Source organism: Motacilla alba, chromosome 5, assembly GCF_015832195.1.
Source record: "Motacilla alba alba isolate MOTALB_02 chromosome 5, Motacilla_alba_V1.0_pri, whole genome shotgun sequence".
Taxonomy (NCBI): domain Eukaryota; kingdom Metazoa; phylum Chordata; class Aves; order Passeriformes; family Motacillidae; genus Motacilla; species Motacilla alba.
The window spans coordinates 24,491,904-24,511,617 of NC_052020.1; the positions used below are offsets into that span (position 1 = coordinate 24,491,904).

The 19,714-nt window shown below is 43.4% G+C and overlaps 1 protein-coding gene across 1 annotated transcript; it reads right to left on the reverse strand.

The window, feature by feature from the left end:
• Window positions 1-110: 110 nt before the first annotated feature.
• PPP1R14D (protein phosphatase 1 regulatory inhibitor subunit 14D) lies at window positions 111-11,689 on the reverse strand. Its single transcript, XM_038138973.1, has 4 exons — window positions 11,230-11,689; window positions 7,062-7,157; window positions 6,844-6,876; window positions 111-4,835 (listed from the first exon to the last, which is right to left on the reverse strand). The coding sequence occupies exons 1-4, from the start codon at window positions 11,410-11,412 to the stop codon at window positions 4,767-4,769; spliced, it is 381 nt and encodes a 126-aa protein (XP_037994901.1). The 5' UTR covers window positions 11,413-11,689; the 3' UTR covers window positions 111-4,766.
• Between the last annotated feature and the right edge of the window lie 8,025 nt (window positions 11,690-19,714).

Below are 19,714 nucleotides of genomic sequence, written 5' to 3' on the forward strand. Positions count from 1 at the left end.
AGCCCTTATCAAAGTGTTGCTTTCTTATAATGGTGTGTTAGTCCTAGTGTCAAGCGGCTTAGGGAAAGAAATGAAGAATAGTGGAGTCATCAAAAATGTTTCTGTGGCATGTCTGGTAAAGATGCAGGGCAGTGTTGCTCACTGACATGAAAGGAAGGATCCTTTGAAAAGGTAATCTGCTACTGACACAGTGTTGTGGCCTGCAGTGGCTATGCCAAGGTCATGTCATCTGTAAGAGCTGCATGTTAGTCTGAAGAGTTGTGTGTAAGTCTGAAAGCAGGATTTGACTTTGTTTATTATTTGGTTGCCTGGTATGATAAAAATGGTACCTGTGTGATGCTCTTCATTGGGTTAGGAAAGAAGCTCAGTTGCATATGTCCATATCCCTTCTTGGAGACAAGAAGGTGCAAGTGGCACTTGCCAGTGCCCAGAACACCCAGAATTGCTTCAAATACCTAAATATATTTGCTGTAAACATGCTCTATTATTCTATCAGGATGAGCTCTTTCCAAATAATGTGACTTCTGAGAGAGCTCTCTAAGGCTGATGAATTCCAAATGCAAAAACATAAAGGATTTGCCCTTGACAGGGAATTTCCAATTAATCTTGCCTGTCTGGTTTGACGCTGCCACTCCCAGCTGTCTGCCTTGCCCCTGTGCTTAAGGTCAGTGCCTCCGAGGTGAAGTGATGAAACAGTGTTTACCTACACCTCTGGTCAGAGGACAGCAAATGAATTAAACCACTGTGGAAGGTGGGTTTCTGCTAATGTGTTGCTCTGGATCAGACTCTTCAACAAAAACCTGATTCAAACAATGTAGAATAGTAATACTTAATAATAGTAACACTAAAAATGGCAAGCATATCCAACAGTGCCATCAAAACCTTTTCTTAGGAAGGGGTGGCAAAACCCGACTTCTGTGGAGGATCTTCCTTCTCCTGGCAGCCCTTGCTTCACCAGTGCCTGTCTCCTTGGGACAGGTAGATGGGAAAACTACTTGAGTTATTCTGATGCAAGAGCTCACAATTAACCCTGTGACACACAAAATTTAAATAAGTTATTTAAGTAAGCCCTGAGGAGCTTGCAGTCTTAAAAATCAAAACAAAATGCTGTTCTTTATTTATGTTGTCATAGGAGTGACACTTTTTCATTGCTATTTGACATGGATAATTAGTCTGCTAGTAAGATAGCCCAGTTCTATCTGAGGTTAAAGCCTTCATGTTTTACGTATACAGGGAAAGGTGCAACTATCTGTTATTTCTCTCCTAAATTGATCCACTGCTTTTGGCTTCAGCCTGTGTCATCCCCAAGCAGTTAGCAGTAATTTTGTTTCTTGATTTACAACTGCTGTTTTTTTCAATATCTTAGTATGAGCTGGTATGAAACTTGCAACATTTTGAATGCTTCATCAGCCACAACAAAACTTTGAGCTCCCTTGCAGTTAGGCAGCCTCTGTCTTGTAAGCCCTGCCCTCTTCACGTCAGTAGTAATGGACCAGGTTGCAGCCGGAAGCAGTTTATTTAGATTCCAAAATTGGTTTCTGTAGGGCCACCCCAAGGAATCCAGAAATGCACCCAACCCATTACCTGAAATAGAACTTAGTCATACATGGAAGACTCTCTTCAAGTCATACAGACACAAGCTGCTGCTTTCCCTGCTCCACTAATGGACATTTTTGTGGCTGCTGCACTTTCTGCATGTAATGGGGCGTTTTAGTAGCAGCCCAATCACTTTCCCCCAAAAAGCCATTCCCACTGTAGCTGTTGCCTCAGTGAACTCCATGTAGGAAGGGCAGAGGGGTATCCAGATGGGCTGTCTGCAGGAAGCACACCTACCTGAATCTGTGTTGTGAAAGAGGAATGTGACATGACCTTTAAGTGGGCAGTGCAATGTTAGCTGTGTTACTTACTCCCTATCCTTGTGTTTGAAAAGGTGCTGGTAAACAAAGATCTTGGTAATCAGTCTGTTCCTGACAGGCCAGATCAACTTCAGTCATAGTTGTTGAAGGACCGAAGACAGCTTGGCATCTTCCAGAAAGAGATTCAACTTGTTTGCTCTTATCTTTGTACCAAGTCATTAGGGATTTTCTATCCCTCTCAAAATGTTTTGTATGTGAATTATTAAATGTGGGCTCCACTCCAACAAGAATTCAAATTAGAAAAGTTCATGAACTTTCATACATTGGATTATCCTGGTATAATCTAGAGGGCAAAGTTCCTTTCAAGCAACATTCTTAGATAGTATCTACATACTTATGCTAGTGGTGGTGCTGAGAAACAGCAAAATTAACTTGAAGATGTTTGTAACAAAAATTTTTCAAGCATTGATTTTAATCTATCCTTGTGGTCTGGTGTGAGAACAGCCAAAACATAAATCAAACCAAGTGTCATTTACTACTGTTTAAGAATGAAACAAAAAAGAAGTTACTCTGATTTCATTACATTGCTTTTTCTTTTGCACCAGTGAGCTGAGAAACCATCTACCACTGGCCACATGTTGCCTTGCTCCCCTGATCTCAGTGTGCTCAGTTGAAGTGCTCTCAGGTATCATTATGTATCAGAAGCAACTGCACATGATACGCTCTGCAGCTTACTCCTTTGCTGCTACTTGCAGAATGAACATAAAGACAACTTTGGTCAAGCAGAGTTTTCAGAATCTGCTTTCTCTTTGATTCTAACAATGTCTACCTTAAAGCACAGACAAAAATTCTTTTTTGGCTCACTCCGTATTGAGGAAATACAGAAGAGTTCCCAGGGGGAAGAAACTATTTCTCTTGGGCTGGAAGAGAGGCATGTCATGTCTTTGTGCTGTTGCAGCTCAGCAGAATAAAACAAAGCCTGTTAGTGGGGTATATAAGTGATCTGAACTCCTATACTGCTGTGCTGTAGCTAATTGCATCTCTAGTTTAGTCCTGTCCGCCTAGCTCTTCCATCTGAACTTCTGTTTGATCCTAGTCTTTTTTTACCAGTGCTCAGGGCTTTTTGTCAAAAAATGCTGCACTCCTTTCTCCAGGGGTGTGTTACATGAGTCTTAGCAGGTGTCATCCATAAGCCATATCTGCAACCATTGCAGGTCTGGATTTAAGTTTTTGTTATTTTACTGATTGAGATTTCCTGAGGGTAAGCATGTCCCACTAGCCCCTTATTAAGCCAAAATTGGCATATTCCCAGGGCTACCAAAGACATATATTGGACCTGATAAAGAAAGACCATTTCTCCAGCCTAGTGGGTGAGGCTTAGAACACCTTGGAGCAGCCTTAGAACAAGACGTGTTCCCTGGCTTGCCAACTTCCAGTCAGATACAAGAAAAGCATGTAAAAGGAAACAGGCCCTTACATCACAGTTGTTACTGTAGCTTGGATTTTGTCTTCTTAGAGGATACAACTTACAGTTTGCTCACTGACAGCTGGAAAATAGGAGGGAAGAACAAGATGATAATAGTCATCACTTTGCTACTGATAAAGATGGAAAGGCTAATGCATTTAAGATATTACTGCTTCAGCCCAAGAATCCTTGTCTTTGTTAGCTAACCTGCATGTTCCATAGTTGCTCCCTTCTGCCTGGCTCACCAAACAGACAAAAGGTGTACTCAAAAGCTGGCCTTGAATGTTCTGCTCTGTAGGAGCTCCTCTGGATGCGACTCAGACTCATCTCTTGTGTTTGCGTGGCAGGTATCAACGTAGGGACAGGGCATCATGTGAGAGTGCTCTGCCTAAGCAATCAGCCTCCATTTGCTGTCTTATTTCCTAGTCCATGTGTCAAGTTACTGACTTGCTGAGAGGCTGGATGTAGTTTCCTCTGTATTTTTCCAGGCAAATACTAGTTGTAGCCAGAAGAGTTTGTGCAGCAAGGTACTGTGTCCTACTTCCCTGCTCATTTGTGAGACCTACCTGTCTGCAAAAGACTCACTCCAAGATGCTTCCTGAAGGGAAGTTGGGAGCAGGTATTTTTTTACTTCAGTTTTTCTTTAGAATCTAAAGAGAGAGCAAAATCAAGCAGTGCATGGCTGGTTTTCTCTGTTTTAATATAAAATAAGTATTTTTCCAGCATCTTTTTAAACTAGGAGAAAAATTGTTCCCAGACCTTGTTCCTTTAGAAAAGGCTTCTAAGTTTTAAGTCTTAAATTCCACAAAATGGAAAAAAAATAGCCATTAGCTGTAGCAGCTGTTTCACAAACTTCCTTTTAAGCAGATCAGGTGCACCCAAACTATCATGTATTTTCTGTCCAACCTTTATAAATAAGAGAGGCTTAGTAAGACTTACAAAGTATGTGCAATGCTGTAGAGTCAGGTACAGCAGTAACAGGCAGGAGATCACAGTTGGGTTTAAGCCAGACTGAAATGAGGTGCAGCTTAACAGTGGCTGATTTTCCATGTTGATGAATGACTGATAACCAATGCCTTGTTTTCCTTGCAGTGGACGAAAAAAAAGAAGTCTTGATGAGCTCCTGAAAATTGTATTCAGTGCTCCTTGGCCAGCATGGAAATTCCTAGAAGAATCTAAAGGAGGGACATCTTGTCCTGTTCCTCAGGTTAACACACTCTTTAAGAATCAGGAAAATGTACAATCTAGCTCCCTGCTGTGTGTGTAGATCTGGAAGGAGTGGAGACTTCAAACCACTGGTACAAAGTTCACAAACTCGGTGATGTTTCTCAATAATAATAATAAGTCCTAAACATACTCAGAAGTTCTGTTGCTGATCCTGGTTTTTTTGTCAGGAAGATACATGTTTCCTTGTAACCAAAGCTGGGTTTTCCATGTGAGCAAGGTCATTTCTTCTGAGGATTGGTGACTCTTCGGAGACCTCTCAATCGACTAAGCAATTCCGTGATGAAGTCCTACAATAAGAGTTGGTTGAAGAAGGATGTTGTATTAATTCCAGCGCTCACCAGCCCAAAGCATACTGTGGCGTTTGCATCATTCCCACATTCACCTTCGCATTCAGCAGAAACCACAATTTTGACATATATTGGGCAAACCTATCTTTTAGCTTAGGGAAGGAGACCTTGTGATGGATGAGAAGGGTCTAAAAGCTCCTCCTCTTTCCCTGTCTCCCTTTGGAACAGCCATGTTTACTTTCTCCTCAGGAGCCAGCCTGACCCTCTTTATCCCAGATACCTGCTTTTCCCACCATGAGATGACCTCAGGATGCTGTTGTTCTCTTTTAGGTTCCACTGCTTCCTGTTGCCACCATAACCTCCTGCCCACTTCTGCTGCCCTCCCAATCTAGGGCAAAGCAAGCTGTCCCTCTTGTTGAACCAGTAGAGCTCCATGTTGTGAATTGCAAACCATCTTGGAGCTGTGCCAGTTCTACAAGGAAGTGGCTGGCAGAGAAGAGGTGGAGCAAAACATGTAGGACTAATGATAATGTTGAGCAGGGGTTGAGGACAGGCAGAGCAGATAGATGAGCAGTTAATGGAGACAAACCCTGACTACTTTGCTGACACAGCCAAGGACTATGAACTAAACTGGCCTATCTGGTTATTCCAAGCAGAAGGCAATGTGACTAGTGCAAACTTTACCCTCTGCATGGCAAGTAACATCACCATAAAGAGGTGTGCAGCCTTTCTTACCCAAAGACATCTCTACATGTTCTTGTAATTAGGCAGGGTCACTGGAAGTATTGCAGCTTGGTTACCATTTGTGCTGTGTGGAAGCCCAGTGTCCTCACTTGGGTGATCAGAGGTTGCCACAACATGCTCTGGAAGTAAATGCCTAGGATCATACCTTTCTTTTCAGTCAGTCCTTTCAGTTTCTTGTCTGCCTTCTGCAGTTAAACTGCTGTGATCTTTCAAGGGGACTGGATTCAAGATCCCCAGGGTGAAAGTATGTGTTTTTGTCAATGGAGCAGCAGTATCTGTATTCAGCAGGTACTGTGCTGCCCACAAGACACTTGCATGGCTTCTGGCTTAGCAGAGCAAACTCTCTTCACTTACCACTCTGGGAATGTGAGCTTCTTGCCTCAGATCTGACATTCAGACACTCTGAAAACTATTTCATATTGCCAGCTTTGCTGAAACCCCTGCTAGGAAAGTATCTGTGATGATTGCTACAGCCCAGTTTAATTTCAGTGATACTAATATTGATTCAGTGATTGAATTTCAGTCCTGCATTCATCTCATTTTCTGTATGTTCAGCAGTGCACAGCCACATCAGCTCGACAACACATGGAGTCTGATGGATGATGTGCAAGCAGAATTTTCATATGCAGTGCATGTGGCTGAAGCAGTGATGGGGACCACATTTTGCACAGTGCAGCAAAGGCTATCCCTGTGTGGTGCATGCACACAGTATTGCCTCCAATTGTCTTGACATTGTGGGATTTAACTGTCTAATTCAAAGTAAAAACTTGAAAAGTTACTTGGGGGGAAAAAAAATCCATGTGTAAAAGTAACCTACATGGCCACTGCTCAGCAGTTATCTGCCCAGTCCAACCAAGGGCCATTCTACATTCTTGCCACTCATAACCCCAGAGTGTTTTAAGCTAAAAATGCATTCAGTTAACTGTGTAAAAAATGGTTATGTGAGCTATGTCACTATGGCTGTTCTACACTGAGGGTCAAACAGCAGCTCAGACTGATCAGCTTAGGATGTCCAGAACATGGAAAGAGCTTCCTCTGATTGTAAAGCATAATTCTTTATTTGCTCTAGTGCTCTGCCTTCAGCTCATTCCTGTGTGTTTATATGTAATTTTACAATCACAGAATAAAGTGGCAAACACCTCATTATTATTAAACAAATCTGCAGCATCATAGTGTCTTGGCTACTCAGCCGAGCAGCAGCAAAGACACTGTAACAGAATAGTTTAACATGTATACATGTAAATTTATATGGTGCTTCACTCACCTCTGTGGGGCTGGAGCACTCATGGAGGATTTCCTAAAAAACCAAGGAGTCATCATTTTAGTATTTTTTGAGTTGATCTAGTTCTCCCCTCCCTACAAAAAGGAAGGTACAAGAAAGCATCATGCAACACTACAAACACCTATTCTCTACCCCACATGGCACTGGTCTTTACGAAGAGAACTTCACTAACTTAAAATCACCAAGTCCCTATATCTGACCTGCAGTTTCATTTTCTGTTCTTCATTAGGGACCTCCAGGAGATCTTCAAGATCAATTTGTGGTTCAGGAGCTGCTGCCTCCGTTTCCTCCCTTAGCTAAAAAGGAGAAAAAACAGCAGAGTTAATTACCCTTCAAACTTCTAACTCTAGAGGCCATCTTTAAAGAACTAAGCAGCTGAGTTACAATAAAACTATGCTGCAAAGTTGAGGTCAAGATATAAATAATTTCAAAGAAAGGAGGTTCTTGTAATGAGGGCATGGATTCAGCCCCTTTGTAGTGTCTGCTACAGCCCCACATCCTGACATACACATTCTTCATCTTTTCCGGCCACTACACTGCTCAGGGATCATCACCCACCATTGGAAGAGCATTTCAAGGATATCAAACTGCAGTGCTATGTATACCAGCCTGTGACACCCTTCCTCTATGAAGAGTTCACCAAACAGAACTCCAACAGGCCTAATCTCAGAGAGGCATAAATAATAGAAGGAGATTTTAGATTTTTATGCTAATTACACTCACCTACTTTGTATTTATACTAAGGCTTTTGGCAGTAATGGAGAGAAAACTTTGCTGTTAAAAGACCTAACAGTATTTTGCCAGCTTTCTCTTCTAGATATGAGAGTGATATAATAATCTCCTTTAATGTAAGAGGGACTCCTTTTAGTTTTGGTGACTGGAGTGATAATCTTGTACTGCATGGGGATGTTAGTTGGAAACATTTGTTCACTTGATCACAGACACATTTTAGCTTCACAAATCTCTGCAAGGAAAGCAGCCTGTGCTTTTCCAGTATATTTGCAAAATCAATCTTTCACAACACAACACTAGCGATATTTTGGCATAGTAATCAGAATGAGGATACTGGGTGAACAGCACAGTTCCTGATTGCCAGGTTGTGGCATTTACAGAGGTGTATGTAAAATATTAAACATTAAAGGCAATACTTACAGGAAATAAAGAAACTTTTCCTGGGCAGTCACTGGTACCAAGCCAGAGAGGAAGTAGAGAGCCCTTGTTAACTTTGATACAGAGCTAACTTAAGAATAAATAATAAATCAGAGTTAAATATATTGCACTCTGACCCACACAGTGTTTCTTCTTAAAAGTAATATTTTCCATGTGACGTTTTAGAAAACAGCTGTTCATCCAGTCTGACTTTGTCTCTGGTTAAGAAGCTAAGTAGGCTGGGAGGGTGAGATAGGGTAGGAAATCCCTGTGGTTTTTAGTCCTAGTGTGGATGCTCTTCTGGATTCCATATGCAAGGAATCATCTTGAAAATCAGTCTTAGTTTTGTTGCTAAAAAGCCTCTTGACAGCAAACATTGTAGCATTCCCTGCATCAGGAGGTGATGTTTGAGCTAACCTTGCTGTCATTTGAATCTCTGGAAGACAGCCAGGAATTTTGCACTGCCAAGGGCAGGTGGAGCAAAGTAAGAGGTAACAAAGAGACAATTGTAATGGAAGTTGATCAAGGAAGCCCAAAGAAGAAGGGCAACTAAATAGTCTTGTCACAATGCACAGAGGAGAGTAGGATGACCTGCTGGACATCTCTGTGATTACAAGTAATTTACTGTGGCACATGTATGTATTGAAGAGATCCTGTTAACAGTCTCTGACCTGGCACAGCATTATGTTATGTAGTTCCTTGTATCAAATCTCTTATCCTGGCCTGAATACATCAGGAAGCAGGGAAATTTGTTGTGCTGAAGAGATACTAGCAAGGGAAATCCACTGGCAAACTGTTCCTGTAAGGGCGTGGCTGGGTTTCTCACTTGTGCCTACTGGGATTTTGCAGTAGGGAGAAAAATCCCCTTTGGGCAGCTACTCTGATGACAGTAAACAGCTCTTAATTCTCTGGAAAATAGAACTGAACATAAACTGACTTGTTTTTCTGACACCTTTGCAAGTGTAAAGGTCTATCTCTGTACGCTTCAGCAAGTAGGAGTAGCACATGGTCGACCCCGTCTGGGGTCATATTACTGGTCATACCAAGTGCTTCTTGACTGTCTCAGAAAAAAAGTGACAAAAATGTAACTCTTTAAAACTGCAGTAATTCTCTAAAGGGCAAGATGTTCTGTTACTCAAAGCAGCAGCCATTCTCCTTGCTTATCTCAACAGTCAGGAAGAGGACTCTGAATTGAGCTACCAACTCCAGGGACAGTCCCTTAAATGCCAGTGCAGGCATGGTATTGTCACTGCCACTCTTTTGAACAGCCTTCACTCACCAGGACTACCATGCTAGCACTTTGCAGACACACTGAATTTTGCCTGTCTGACTGGCTCTGCTGATAACTTGTGCTCCCATGTGAACTGTATAATGTTTCAAAATGCATTATCAAGAGGCCTAAGATACAGCTGAGACTTTATTACTATCATTTTAATAAGCTATAGAAAACAACTGGAAATTCACAACTAACTTGAAGAGATTAGTCATTTTTACTGAGCAAGCTATGTTTGGGAAATCTAAAACAGTTAGTTAACAGAACAGAAGCAGTAATATACTCATTTTCAGAGGAGCCATGCATTTGCAGCAGAAGGGAGGACCTTTTTCTCCGTATTTATTTTCTGTCTGTTCTTTGCATGAGGCATAAATTAAACTAGAAATGAACTGTTTTTATCTCCCAACATGGCATAAGAATTTGGCACATTCCCACACAAATATCAAATACACAGTCACACAGAAAGTCCCACAGAGAATTATTATAATAATGATTATAATAATAAAAACAACAGCAACAACAATAAGGATAGACTTAGAAGCAGTTCCTGAAGTCTGGATCTTCAGCTGTGAAGGTGACATCATTCTGTAGCTCTCAGGCCCAGAAAATCGGCCTGGGCAGGCAAAAATTTCTCTGTAGCATCATGGCAAGTAGCATGAAACCCACCATTCATGGCCTGTTCTAACATGTCCACTTCAGTGTTGATTGCAATTTGAAACTGCTGATGCTCAGAGCGGAAGACTCTAAACAATCATCAGCTCTTATTTCCTTGTATCTCAAAAGTGTGCTTAACACTGCACTGAGGTCCAAATACAGAATACAGGACAGAAAGGGCCTGGCAGTTCATTTAGTCTATCCCCATCCAGGACATAAATAAGTGGTTTTACACAATTGGTAAACCCATCTGTGTCATCTGTTGAAGATGGAGATTCTCTGTGAGTCAAGAAAGCTGTGTTCCCTTGCTGTATCAGCCACTGCCCTAGAGAGAAGAGCAAAATCCTTAATCAAGCTATTTAAATGTGTTTAAGATCATGATGTACAATGCGGGAAAGCCTTTCATCTTTTACTGTACCACACTCCCAAGGATCTCAAACACAGAAGAACACTATTGCTTCGGAAAGCACCCAGCATAACTGTCATGCATCTAAGGACAATATATGAATAGAAGAGATAGTTCAGGGTTAAAATTTCAATATACCCAGGCAATGCTGGAACTTGAATGTCACTAGCCCAGTGAAAAAAATTCAACAGCTGAAGTAAAGACGTGTACCATTCAGGTGCTGTAAGCACTCCTGGATCTTTCCTACTGGGACAGCTCTCAGGCAGGCAAGAAGAATTTGGGAGGGACTGTTCTGGTGCAAAGGGAAGCTTAGGCAAAGGAGACAGCTCTGGGGATTGGTGAAGATGGAGGCATAAGATCTCTACATTTGAGCAAACAGGTTTTTTCCCAATCTTTGCTGTCGCCAGTAGTGTGTCCTGACTCTGCAGTTATGGACGCAGCACATTCCAAAGTGTCTTATTCAAGCAGCAAGTAGAGCCTCGCTGTTGTGTGAAAAAGGAACAGGGATACACTGATCACTGTAACCCAGCTAGCCTGGATATTGCTCACTGCAAAGCCACTCACCACATGGAGTTCAGCAGCAAGAATCATCCCAGCTTTATACATCTCTCCAGGTTGTGCTGCTCATGCTGAGCAATAGCTACACCCCCTCAGTGGGTGCAGCTCCAGGCAGTTCAAAGCCAGTTGGATTGCATCAGCACAAGCTTCCCTGCCTGCCAACACACCAGTCAGAGAGCTGCAGAGGGGGCATGGAGATACCTACTGGAAGCTGAAGACAAGGAACTATTTCCAGTGAAGCAGAGCAAGCAAACCTCTGTGCCAGCACACAGGAACTCTAGATCCATTCACCTGACATGCAAGTGGTCCATGTGCCCCAGCTACTCACCCGGCATTGGTACAGCTCCTGCAGCTGGGCGTTGATCCATTCCTCCAGGTCTAGCCAGCGCTGTAGGTCTTTGCGGTTGTACTTTATGGTCAGCTTGCCTAGTTTCCTGTGTGATGATTCCTCCCCAGGTTTCTCTGGTGTCTGGAAAGTCACCCGGGGCAGTGCACTGGAGTTGCTGGCCATCCTCACCGCCTCGTCCTCTGACAGCAGGAACTTGCCTTCCTCTGGGCTCCCTTGCACCTTTTCTCTGCCTCCTTTAACCAAGCCTCTCTGCAGCCAGTGCCTCCCAGCACAAGCTAGTTACAGGCATCAAAGGTGGGAGGCATTGGTGATCCTAGGGAGAGAGTTAGGGGTGGCCACAGGGCTGGGGCAGCAGCCAGGCTCTGCAGGCAGAGTTACAGCTGCAGACTCTTGGGTTTCACCGTCAGATGTGCTGACAGGAGCAGGCAGGTAGGCAGAGTTGTTGTAATAACATCTGTTGTTAAAAGAAGCCAAGTGAACCAGGGAATTGATGAACCATGTTTGTTAATATTTAACACAAGTCAGGTCCTAGAGGTGGGGAAGAAGGAGGTTTTAAATTACTGTTTTCCTACAGGCATAACTTACATGCATGTGCAATTCCAGAGGGCTGATCCATACATAATGCATTGAACGCTGCTGCAGTTCATACTCAGTAAAGTGCCTGCAGCTACAGGGTTTAGCTCCCTTTGAGATGGTATATTTGGCATTTTCCAGCTAAAGCACTGGACCCAGCACAGATAAGAAGTGGTCTGGAATCAGGCAGCTCATTCATTATTTTACAGCAGTAGGTCAGGAAATGACACATCAACCCAAAGTTGGGCTCAGCAGTTCCATTTTTTGTTCTATATTCTCTAAGTTAATTCCAACTCTGTAAGAAAGTTCTGTAGAAATCCCAGTGACATGAATTTGAAATTATTTGAGCAAGGAAATTCTGGGAAAAAAGAAAATACCTGTGCTCAAAAAAGCACAGTATTCGATGTGATGGCACTGCAGGGGAAGATCTCACTAGGGATATAGCATAATCTCCTTCTCACAGAAGAGTATTCATGGTAAACAGGTTCACCTGCTGGGGCATCATAAATGGCCATCAGACTATATATTATCAATGCTTGGTCTACAGTTCCTCCCCACCTGGTTAAAGGTCTGCAGCATTATTGCCCTATAACATTTAGAAGAATATATGTGAGAAGGGCACACTGTGTTCTGTTCAGAGGAACAGAAATCAGGCTGGCTGTGATTACAGGGTGCCAGGACACCTCTTTATCCAGCTGTTCCCAGAGCCTTCCAGCAGCCTGCCCAGGGAGCTGCCCCACTTCATGGACAAACCCACTGAGACCCTCCAACCTGAAGCAGATCAAACACCTCCAGTCTCATGATTCATGTGAAAAAAAGCAAGTAAGCCTCTGCTGTCAGGAGCCAAGGTATTTCTAGTTTGGAGGCCAAGAACTAGATAAGCCAAAGGAAAAGCAACCGACCCTTCTCCTGCTGAAAGGTGCTACCAGGCAGCATGAGGCAGTCTGCAGAGGGGCTGGTCTCTCAAAAGCTTGCCCAGTCTCCCTGGCACAGTTCTGTCCCCATCCTCAGAGGGATGGTGGTACAGCCAGCCAGCAATATCTTGTACACAGGGTACTAGAAAAAAGAGTAGGGTCATTACAGCCCTTTTCATCCTTAATGTGAGCAAAAAAATAAAACAAAAATAAAATAATTTTTTAAAAATCCTTTTCAGATGGGAAATTCTGCAATTTGCTTTCACATACATGAAGAATGAGTTGTTAAAGTATACCTGAAACTGATATTATCTCCTCTGTTTCTCTGACAGCCTAAAACTTCTGTTCAGAAGACAACTGTTAGCTATTTAATTTTAGCAGCTTTACCCATTTTTCCTCACTGCTTGCCTGTATCCCTGCTCTAATTCTACTCCTAAAACTTCCTTATTCAGATCAAAGTTACACAGAAAAATCTGTGTTGAAAGGCTTGTATCATACTTAGTGAGTGCAGATTCTTCAGAGATTCTTAACTAGTGGAAACCTTGTAAAACCCATTGAACAACTTATAATGCTTTTACAACTATTGACTTTTCAAAGGTTAATATGGCCTAAAATGGGCAGATATTCACAAGGTAAGTCTGGACCAAAGGACACATATTCAGGTGATAAATTCCTGTTTCCAAATAGACCTGCTCTATTTTGGTGCCCGAGGACTGACATATTTGAAGAGGGAAAAGAGGGGGGAAAGTGTACTTCTTTGGTCCCAAGAATCTCCAGAGAGGCTGGCATTAACAGCAGAGAAAGAGGGCCAGACTTGAAGGAGAAGCTACTTGTTATCTCTGAGTCACTCCAAATGCCTGCAGCGGCTGAAGGGCTGGCAGGGAAGCCCCTTGCTTCCATCCCCTGTGCTAACTCTGGTGCTCTTGAGCAGTTTAGTTAGTCTCTACATGAAAGGTGGAGTTTGCCCTGTTAATATTCTGCCAGGACGGTTCAATTTATGAAGCAGAGGATCCAGAAGTCACAGGAGAGCTGTGAAAATGAGGAAAAAGGGAACATAACCTGCTCTAGTGGCTCTTCAAATAGCTTGAGCTGCTGTTCAGTTGTAACCTCACTTTAGCTGAGATGCCGCATCTGAAAAGGTCCCCCGGCCTGTTCTCTGAGCATCAGACTCACCCCACCGCCTGTGCTCCATCAACAAAGTAACAAACAAGGGGCACAGGCCCTCCTGCGGCTCTATCAGTGCCGCCCTGCAGCTGAACAAGACGTTCAGAAGATGATGTCAGAGGCCCTCTCAGGAAGGCTGCAAGCCAAAATGAGCCAGATTACAGGATGTTCATCATACTGCTTTGGCTTATTTCAGCTTAGTCATGAATTTGTTGTAATAAGAAGGTGGCAATATAGAAATAAACGTTTACTGATAAAGTAGGCCTCCTCCAGTAATAAAATGGTTTAATCTGTGATTAAAGCAAGAAGAAGCAAAACCAGTGCAAGATCAGTGGGTGTGGCAGAAGTTCCTGCAGGAACAGGACTGGATGCCTCATTCAAGGTAGAGGATATTGTCCCCTTGAATGAGGCAGCATCTCCTACGGGTACATCAGCCACCTGCCAGCACTGGTAAATGCCAGCTGCCACCAAAAAAACTGCAGCTCCAAGTCTTCCTTTACAGTGCCGCACCCCATCCTGTCCTTTGCTTGCATCACGGCAGATTAACATGGCCAAAGGGACAAAAAGACATTCACCATTTTGTTTGGACAGAATCTCAGAGATCTCAGGCATGGCTAGGACATGGAATCTTATTTTCAGTCTAGTTATCTCACCCTATAGCCTCAGGCATACAACCTGGAGCAAAATTTCTGGAGTGAACACACATACTTGGGCAACTGAGTCATCTACAACAATCTAGGCAATCTTTTTTCACAAGAGCTGTGCACATGTAAGCTCCAATGGACCTCCTGCTGCAGCTGCTTGTGATCATCTCCTCTGCGAATCTGCATATCATTTAGGTTAGTGAATAAAGGGAGTTTAAACATGGCCAACATGTTTTTTCAGTTAGACTGAAAGAAACACTATGCCTCAGTTTCTGTGCGTGTGACCTGGGGTCGCTGAACCTCCAGGCCTATCCTAAAAGTGAGGTGCGTCTGAAAGGAGGGGAGGATTCAGTACTGTGGAGTTGGGCTTTTATGGCTCTCTATGGTGCCAGAGAGGGCCACCAAACCAAGCTGAGCATCGGCATCATAGTACCAAACAGCTGTGACATTGATCCAGGCAGCAGAGCATCCAAGGGCATGAGTCAGATCCAGTTACACTCCTCTGTTCTTGAAGCTAGTAATCTCCATCCCACACCTGTGACCTAAGCTGGTGCTTCTCTTTCTTCCTGAGCTGATGACTCTGGTGTGTGCTTAATAATTCAGCAGGGCCCCAGCTCATCTTTCCACAGAGCCAGATTGGCCCCTCTCCCTTGAGTCCCAGCCTAGTGAGGAACGTTTCCCTTCAAGACAGCAGAAGCCACTCTCCACCTGCTTTAGAAAACAATCACTTTCCCTGTGGTTGCAAGTGTGGTAGTTAACACAAATTAAACCAGAGAAGCCAGCAGAGGTGACTGTATCAATACTACAGTGACACCACAAGGTAAAGAGGTTCTGTTCCTTCCTGGGAACAGGAATAGGCACAGAAAAAAGGTTGAGCAATAAGACAGTGTAACCAGGACTGGAGATTTTAAAAATCCAGAGCCCTAGGTGAGCAACCCCAGTACCTTGATGTTCATCATCCACTTTCTTTATTTTTCAGTGTCTCCATGGCAGCATGGAAACCAAAAAGCCTGCATCATTGCCCCAGAGTTCTAGTTAGTAGAAGGAGAATGCATCATCTCTCACCCTCTACTTCCATAGATGCAGGGAAGCAGAATGGGATATCCAGCTCTAATAGTCCCCAGCTTCACCTGAGATGTACTACCACCTTCCCACCAGCAGTAGTGGCTGAGAAGCCGCTACATTCTTCAGCCAGGTGCCAGTAATCAGCCTTATTCCTTTCTCCTGACAGGCTCACCTTTCATAAGGCAGTGAAAGGGCACTGGGAAGAAATAATGACAAGTGCCAGAGGAAAACATTTCCCAATTTGACTGATTGACCCAAATTGCACTATTTGGCACTGTCTCAGAGAACAGAGAGGTCTCAGCAATAAAGAGGCCAGGTGAGCTGGCCTGCCCACCTGCTCTTCCTCTGGCCTCAGTAACTGGCAGTCAGGTGAAGCACAAAGGCTGATGTCTCATCAGCAGTTCAGAAGGGTAAATGAGAAATAGCTGCAGTCCTTTGGCACACCAGTTTTCCTTGTCTTTGTCCATTCACAGACTGGCTGGAGGTAGCAGGTTGAGTAAGCATCTGCACTGAGGAAGAAGACCTCCTTCCGCTTGAATACTTAGGTGAAGCTGACAACATGAATTAGATGCCAAAATAATTGTTTGGAGATCTTTGAAAACCTGCCCATGTTGTTTGTCTCTATCCCTCTTGTTTATTGCTCTCCCTCATTACACTGCTGTTTCCCTAGAGGAAGAGGTCTGAGACACTGAGAGCGTGATCAATGTTTTCATGTAACGCAGAAGTTTCAGCAAGTCTTTGAATGGTGGAGTTGGAGACAATAAAAGCACTATCTGAATAGTTGAAGGGGATCTTCCTTGTTTTCCAGCCTGCTTTCAATATTTTAGGCTTGCAGAAGTTGTCCAGCTCTTGCACCAATAAGTTTATTATGACCCAGTCCCCTTGAAAGGGTACCATTCCATTCTTGAAAGGGACTGTACTGCTCACACCTGCAAGGAAATTGCCATCTACAAGCAGAGGGGAGAGCAGACTTTCCCAGGAGGCAGTGGCAGCTGGCCTGAAGGTGTTGAAAGAAGATTTCTGGGGATGCAGTTGCTGTAGGAAATAATGGAAGAGAGCCTATAGGGAACCCTATGGCCAATCCTGTCCCACCCACAAGTGCAATGAAGATGATCAAGTTGTCTGTGAGAACTTTAGTGGGAAATGTGAGTTTCTTCTAGTTCCTGCAAATTGAAGGTTCTTTGCTTCACATTTCCATACCTATCTCCCTGTAAAAGCCTAGCACAGACAAGACAAAAATGCAAATACTTTCTTGGTGTAACCAGTCTAGACACTGTTTCCACTTCTTCCTTTCCCATTGCTCCTGCCTTTAAGGGTTTACCTTGACCAGCAACATTAAAATAAAAACCAGTGCCATGAAACCATAGACAAGAACATCCCCAAAGAAACAATATACCCTCATTGTGACTCCCTTCCCCAAAGCTACCTCGATGCAATGGGAATGGCTCTCAGGAGGACTCAGCAGGCTGTCATCCTTTCTCCTGCTTTGTTCCACAGGACCAGTGGTTAGTCATAGCCTGATGAGATCCCTTCCTGTCTCCTTCCTTTGCCACATCTTTGTGCCATTCCTTGCATCCGGGTCTCGCCCCTAAACCACACCAGGAGGTTTAACCTGAGGCAAATACAACAAAACAAGCAAGCAAACCTGTCTCCCAAGTGTTAATTACACATGGAGCAGTTCCCGGGTAAAACACAGCAGAATGGATTCACCTGCAGCAGCCGGTGGGACAAGCTGCTGTGAGGAAGTCGTTGCAGATGATGATGCCATGGAGCTGGGCTGCACAGCGGGGCAAAGGGAAACCTGAATCAAGTCTTCCTTATTTTTCTGCCTGTTGGAGTCACTTCCTCCTGGAAGGTGAGCATCAAGTTGCCAAAGGTGCTGTGGTCTCAAGACCAATCACACAGAAAGAAGGCAGGTGATAGAGGCTCCTGCACTGCATTTGTTACAAGGCATGCATGTCTAAGACCTCTTTTAATCTTAGTCAAATATTAAACCATGGTGTGGTTTACCCCCCTGAGTCATCCTCAAAATAGTTATTTCCAGACTGAGAGCAGACACTTCGAAGACAGACAAAAGTTAACAATGACTCACTGTTTCAGGACCCCTTAAAAACACTCCCAGGTTATAAAATCACACACCCTACTTTCCCTTCACGCTAACATGAATAATACATGTCTCGGCTGAAGCCGTGGGAATTTATTAATTTTGCAGAAGATGAGATCAGTAATGGGATTTTGAGGTTAGGAGAGCAAAAATTGAGTTACTGAGTTGGAAGAAGAGCTGCTGCCACAGAGAGGGGCTCCTAGTAGAAGTCCTTGATCTTGGGCCCAATCTCAATTAAAACTCTTAATTACTGAATTGCTCCAGAATAAACTGGGCATATTTTGAAACTGTGCTACTGTTACTGAATATATGGAATAAAACTAAGTATGAAGTGACTATAAAGACAGGGTGAACAGCAAAAAACCTTGCAGCAGAACTTAGCACAGCCTTCTACTAAAAGCCAATAAAAACACCTATTCTAAAGGCTAGGCTTCATCCTCTTATGAAGGGGCTCATCCTTTCATAATTTTTTTTAAGTGGTCGGAGACACTAGAGATGCCAATCAATGAATCCTCACAGTTCTGTGTTTGTAGGAATTACGTTACTCCTATATTTTTTGGCACAAGCAGAAGAGACATCATGTCCTTCAGGCTTGCAGGAAATCTGTGACAGATTTTGTAACACAACACAACTGCTGAGGCAGATTAAATTATTGCCAGTGGGACAAAAACACCAAACTGCAGTGTTTAGGCACAATTCTGCCAGTGGGGGTATCCAAACACAGTCACTGGTTTGCCATGGGGTCAACAGCTCCCTGCTCCTGTGTCAGAGAACTGCACTGAGCCTTACCTGGCTCCACTCTGAAGGCTTTCAATATTTATCCAGGAAAAATCTATTCCAGGTTAAACACAAGAGAGAGAGTGCCCAGCAGAGCAGAAGAAAGAGACAACCTTGTTGCCATTTTTATTTCTCCTGCATATATTTAGATGTTCAAATACAACAAAACAAGCAAGGTCAGCTCCTCCTTTACTGCTTGCATGGTCTGCCAGCAGGTCCAAAAGATCTGGTTTGTAAATGGGGTGGGAGACATCCATGCTTCTTCTGACAAAGACTCATAAAGCCAATGAGGAAAGCAAACGTGTCTTTGCTCTACAGATATTCATGTTTTCTCTATCAATTTTCTAGGTTTATTTTATACTTTACCACTGCCAGATAGAAGCAATTCCTTTTTCCTAACAGATGTCAGTACTACACAAATGTCAACATCAGGTCATAGAAAGCCATTAGAGGTAAGGAAAAATTATATTCCCACAATATTATCCCCCTGTCATGCTTGTGACAGCCAGGAGGCAGAAAACATGTCTCTAAGGACTCTCAAGAAATCCTGTGAGGATTCTTGAAATCCTGGATCAGAGTTACATAAAGACACAGCAAGAATTGAAAGGCTGGACACCAGAGTGGTCTCCCAAACCACAAAGCCAACTGCTGTTTGATACATAGCTGCTGCTCACCACCCCTTTCTGAAGACATACCATGGAATGCCATCTCAGATTTGCTGTTGTTATTTTAAGTGATGAAATATTTCATTATAAATAACGTCCAAGCAAATTACCAACTCTGTCAGCCTTCCTAAGGACAATGACAGAGGGATAAGAGCAGTTTGCCCCGGGGTTTTAGGACTGTTTACAGACAGAGGGGGTGGATGATACACTTGTATATGTTGAACAGAGGAATTTGATTATGGATCTGCAAGTAAAAGTATGAAGGGGGAAAATATATGGACATGCAGCCCTTTCATTCCTGCGGCCCCAAACAGCACAGTCCTGCAAGGCAAGGGCACTACAAATGGACCATAGCTAACCTATATGAGATTGAGGAGAACAATGAAGTGCTGCTCATGAGTGGGGGGGGATTATTTCAAATTTTCACTGCTGGGGTAGCAGGGGTCTTGCCACTCAGGCAACCTCCAGGTACGATTCCAAGGGCTTTCGCTGTAAAAACCAAAAAATACTGTGTCCCAAGAGCCGGGAATTCTTGATTTCGGGATGCCTGCACTGAGC

Bases quoted from the DNA above. Each gene is read 5' to 3' on its own strand.
- PPP1R14D (XM_038138973.1), bottom strand. From the start codon at position 11,412: ATGGCCAGCAACTCCAGTGCACTGCCCCGGGTGACTTTCCAGACACCA. The intron at 6,877-7,061 runs GTCAGATATAGG...TTGGTTTTTTAG, and splicing joins AACAGAAAATGAAACTGCAG to GAAATCCTCCATGAGTGCTC. The intron at 4,836-6,843 runs GTGAGTGAAGCA...CTCTTATTGTAG, and splicing joins AGTGCTCCAGCCCCACAGAG to GACTTCATCACGGAATTGCT.